The sequence below is a fragment of the Echinops telfairi genome, unplaced genomic scaffold (genome assembly GCF_000313985.2).
Source record: "Echinops telfairi isolate 266 unplaced genomic scaffold, ASM31398v2 ScPeMD7_7458;HRSCAF=8496, whole genome shotgun sequence".
Taxonomy (NCBI): Eukaryota; Metazoa; Chordata; class Mammalia; order Afrosoricida; family Tenrecidae; genus Echinops; species Echinops telfairi.
In genome coordinates this window covers 2629364-2632989 of record NW_022111358.1, presented here as the reverse complement: position 1 = coordinate 2632989, position 3626 = coordinate 2629364, and the positions used below count along the sequence as shown (strand labels likewise).

The 3626-nt window shown below is 49.5% G+C and overlaps 1 protein-coding gene across 1 annotated transcript in view; it reads left to right on the top strand.

The window, feature by feature from the left end:
- Positions 1 to 2743, top strand: part of GLOD4 (glyoxalase domain containing 4) — an 11441-nt gene extending 8698 nt beyond the window's left edge. Inside the window, exons 8-9 of the mRNA XM_045299959.1 lie at positions 448 to 526; positions 2283 to 2743. Coding sequence (XP_045155894.1) covers positions 448 to 526; positions 2283 to 2348 — 145 coding nt within the window. The 3' untranslated portion in view covers positions 2349 to 2743. The remainder of the gene's footprint in view (positions 1 to 447; positions 527 to 2282) is intronic.
- Positions 2744 to 3626: the final 883 nt, after the last annotated feature.

Below are 3626 nucleotides of genomic sequence, written 5' to 3'. Positions count from 1 at the left end.
GGTTAGTCTCCTTTCCTGCTGTGACATCGGGGAGGGGCCAATGCAACCGACGCTGGGTCTCAGTGGGCGATCCCTGTGCTTGTGCCACCTCGGTGGTCCTCACTCAGGGCTCAGCACTTCCCATGACATCGGGCGGCACCATGTGCATATCGTGCTTCTGCCTGCGGAACGGGAATGCCCAAACGTTCCCCTCACTTCCTTAGCGCTTTGGCTCGTCTCTTGTCCTCCCCCCACAGCCTCGGCTTCTCCCTTTCTAAGAGTTCTTCCCGTCAGCACACAGGCAGGACCCGGTTCTCCACCAGACCCGCAGGGTCTACCTCCCTCTACGTCTCCGTCGATGTTTCCTCCTGTTTGGAACTTGCTCCTCCCACTCCAGTGGGACAGCTCCTGTTAAAGTCAGCAGGGACGGCTGTCCGTCCGTCTGTCCGCTGTGCCCCGCACCCAAAGCGGAGACTCCCTCTGTCTCCTCATCAACCTGGCTATTTCAGCCGCGCTCAAAGCAATGAGTTTGCCCTTTGTCTCCCACGTAACACTTTGTTGCATGACTCACGGAATGAATCGGTTGATGCAACAGGGTTTCTGTTACCTTGCTGCCTTCGAACCAGAATCCTCAGAGCCAGTGTCATATTGCACTTGTTTCTTCGTTTTTCATGACTTGGCATTTCGTAGATTTTAAGCTGTAGAGTTGTTTTCCATTAACAGAGCCAGTTTCTCCTGGCCCTTTAATTCGATCAGCTATTTGTCACCAAGAGGCCTGGCTTTCCCCTGAGATCTCTTTCGTCTCTACTTGCCTGTAAAAAAGAACCCCATTACCAACTGCAAGCAAGCAAGAGATCCTGCCGCCTTCCAACCAGCCCCTCCCCTTTTCATTGTCCACACCATCAATCTGGGAATATTCCAAACTATTCGGTCTTCTGACAGCCCCTCAGGGCCTCCACTGTGTGTATGTCCGGTCCGCCCCGCCTGCTGCCCTGTCACATCAGCAGTGAGCTGTTTACAGTAACCGACGAAGGTGGCTCTTCCTGCCTCCCACCCAAAGGTTTCAGACGGAACCCCCACTTCTCCCGCCAGCCTCTGGGGCATTCTCAGACTCTCCAAACCAGAGTTGCTTCTTTGGAGCGGCCTCGGAAAGGCAGACACCTCTGTGTCTTGGTGGCTTTGTTAGCACAGCCTGGACGTTTCAGTACTTTCAGTTCTCATTTTTTAAAAAATCAGATAGTGCAGACGTTGTACACCAAGGAAATCCAACACAGCCCTGCGCTTTCTCTGAATTGCTGCCCGGGGCAGCCCTCGCCATCTGCTGCTCCTGGTGCCGTCATCACTGTTTCTAATGAGAAGGCTTCGGATTGCCATCCTGTGATTTCCAGTGGTGACGTCACTGTCAGCTTCCTGAGGAAAGGAGTGTGCAGACACTGTTTCTCCGGCCCAGTTAGTTGCTCCTTTCCTTTCAATCGGATGTGACTTTGTCCATGACTCTGTTATCGCACAAGAGACCCTGGTGGTGCTATGGGCTATGTCTCGGGCTGCTAGCCACAAGGTTGGCGGTTCAAGCCCACCAGCCACTCTGTAGGAGACAGTTGAAGGTACTTGTTCCTGTAAAGATTTACAGTCTTTGAAACCCTAGGAAGCAGTTCTGCTTTGTTCCTATAGGATTTACAGAGCAGATCATCAATTTAACATTCAGCAAGTTATACCAGTTTGTTTCATCTCATTTGATGCAACACCACCCCCAGCCCCGACCTCCCACCACACACACACACACACACACACACACACACCACCACCACCACCACCACCACCACCACCACCACACCACCACCCCTCCTCCCTGGTCTTATTTTTTCCTCCCCTTCTGAAATCTGCCCTAGGGTAAATTTTGATCTTCAGTGGCCCTGCTCTAAGGTGGACATAGCTCCCTAAGGTACTGTCCCCGATAGACCTACTGCTTGAGAATAGCGCCACGGAGTGAGGTCAGCTCGAGGCCCGAAGGGCGATGCAGGGTCACCAGCATCTTGGTGGTCCCACCAGTCTCTCTGGGACCAGTAAGCCTCGTCTCTTAGGAGTTTGCATTTTATTCCCCTTTTCCTCACACTCTATCCAGGGCCTTTTAATGGGACTCCTTTCAGCATCGGTGCTAGTGGTAGCTGGGCACCATCCAGTTCTTCTGGTCTCAGGGTGGTGGAGACTGGACTGCTTGTTTCCATGTGCCTTTGATTTTCATTGAAAGTGGGCTATTTTGTTTTCGACTTCAATGAATGTATAATCCAATTCTCTTTCCATAGGCAATGGCAGCAGATAAAAGCGATGAGTGGTTTGCTCAGCACAATAAACCCAAGGCTTCAGGTTAACCAAGACTTCCTTTGGAACCAGCATTTGTGACGCCTGTCCAGCCCGTGGGCCGGATGTGCCCATTCATCGTAAATGCCTGACAACTCAGATATTTCCCTCATGGCCAGGAGGCCATCCTGATGAAGATTTCCGACCTCCGGCTTGGAGCGCTCCACTGTGTTGCAGATGAAATACTGTTATCGCTGCTCTGTCGCTGGAATGGCACGTTCTGTATGCAGCTGTGCTAGCAAGAGATGATTGTGCAGAGGTAGGGTGTTTATATGGGACTTTACCTTTGGTTGGGGATAGAGGAAACTTTGATGAGCTGTTGATCATGTCAAATGTATAAAAGCACAACTGTTCAAATAAAGTCAGTGTGATGGTTGGAAACAGTAATATGCCATCCTCCCACTTACGGAGACTCATTCGTATGCCAGGGCAGCGTCTTGCTCTCTCAGGTCTTGCTGGTTTCAGTTTTGAGGGACCAGAGAAAACAGGAAGGCTTGGCATGTTGTGGGGGGCTGTGTACCCCACTCCACGCTAATTTATCTTACTCTCATTTTTCTCTTTGGTTCTATAGAACAAGTAGATTTTAATCACTCCAAACAGAATTTTTTTTTTCTAAATCCATTATTAAACGAGCGCGTGCGCGTATGCTTCTGATATCCAGCCCGTAGCCTAGACTTTAGACGAGAGTCTCATTATTAAAAGTGGTGGCAGGTTCCAGTTTTAGGGAAGAAACTGAAGAGAACTGACCCAGAGGATATAAGTTGCCTAATAGCATAAGATTACTTATAAATCATAGCACCAGCTGTTCTCCCTGGCTGGCAGGATGGGGCCTGGAAATTTCTGGATGAGTTTCAGCTCATGTTGTTATAAGCGTTGTCAATTGTACCTTCACTCGGGGAAAGATTTCACATGCAACCTTCATTTAAAGCCCCTGTCTCAGGGAAGCAATCATGAGTTTCTAAGCAAACCAAACCAAGTTACACAAATTCCTCCGAGGTCACTGGTTCACTTCTGGTATACATGGGCACACTGTTTTATATGGATTTTTAATAGCCTGATATTAATAGCCTGGTGCTTCTTTATTGCTATGATTTGTGAATTCTCACATTTCCTATTAGATGAAGTCATTCTTGAGATTCATCTCTAGTAATATCACTGTGGAGACAGAAAAACATCTAATTTTTCCAATGTTCTAGGGCAGCTAAGACGCTGGTGGCTCACGTGCTGGGCAGCAAACGACAAGGTCAGTGGGTGGAACTCACCAGCCCCTCCACAGGGGAGAGAGAGAC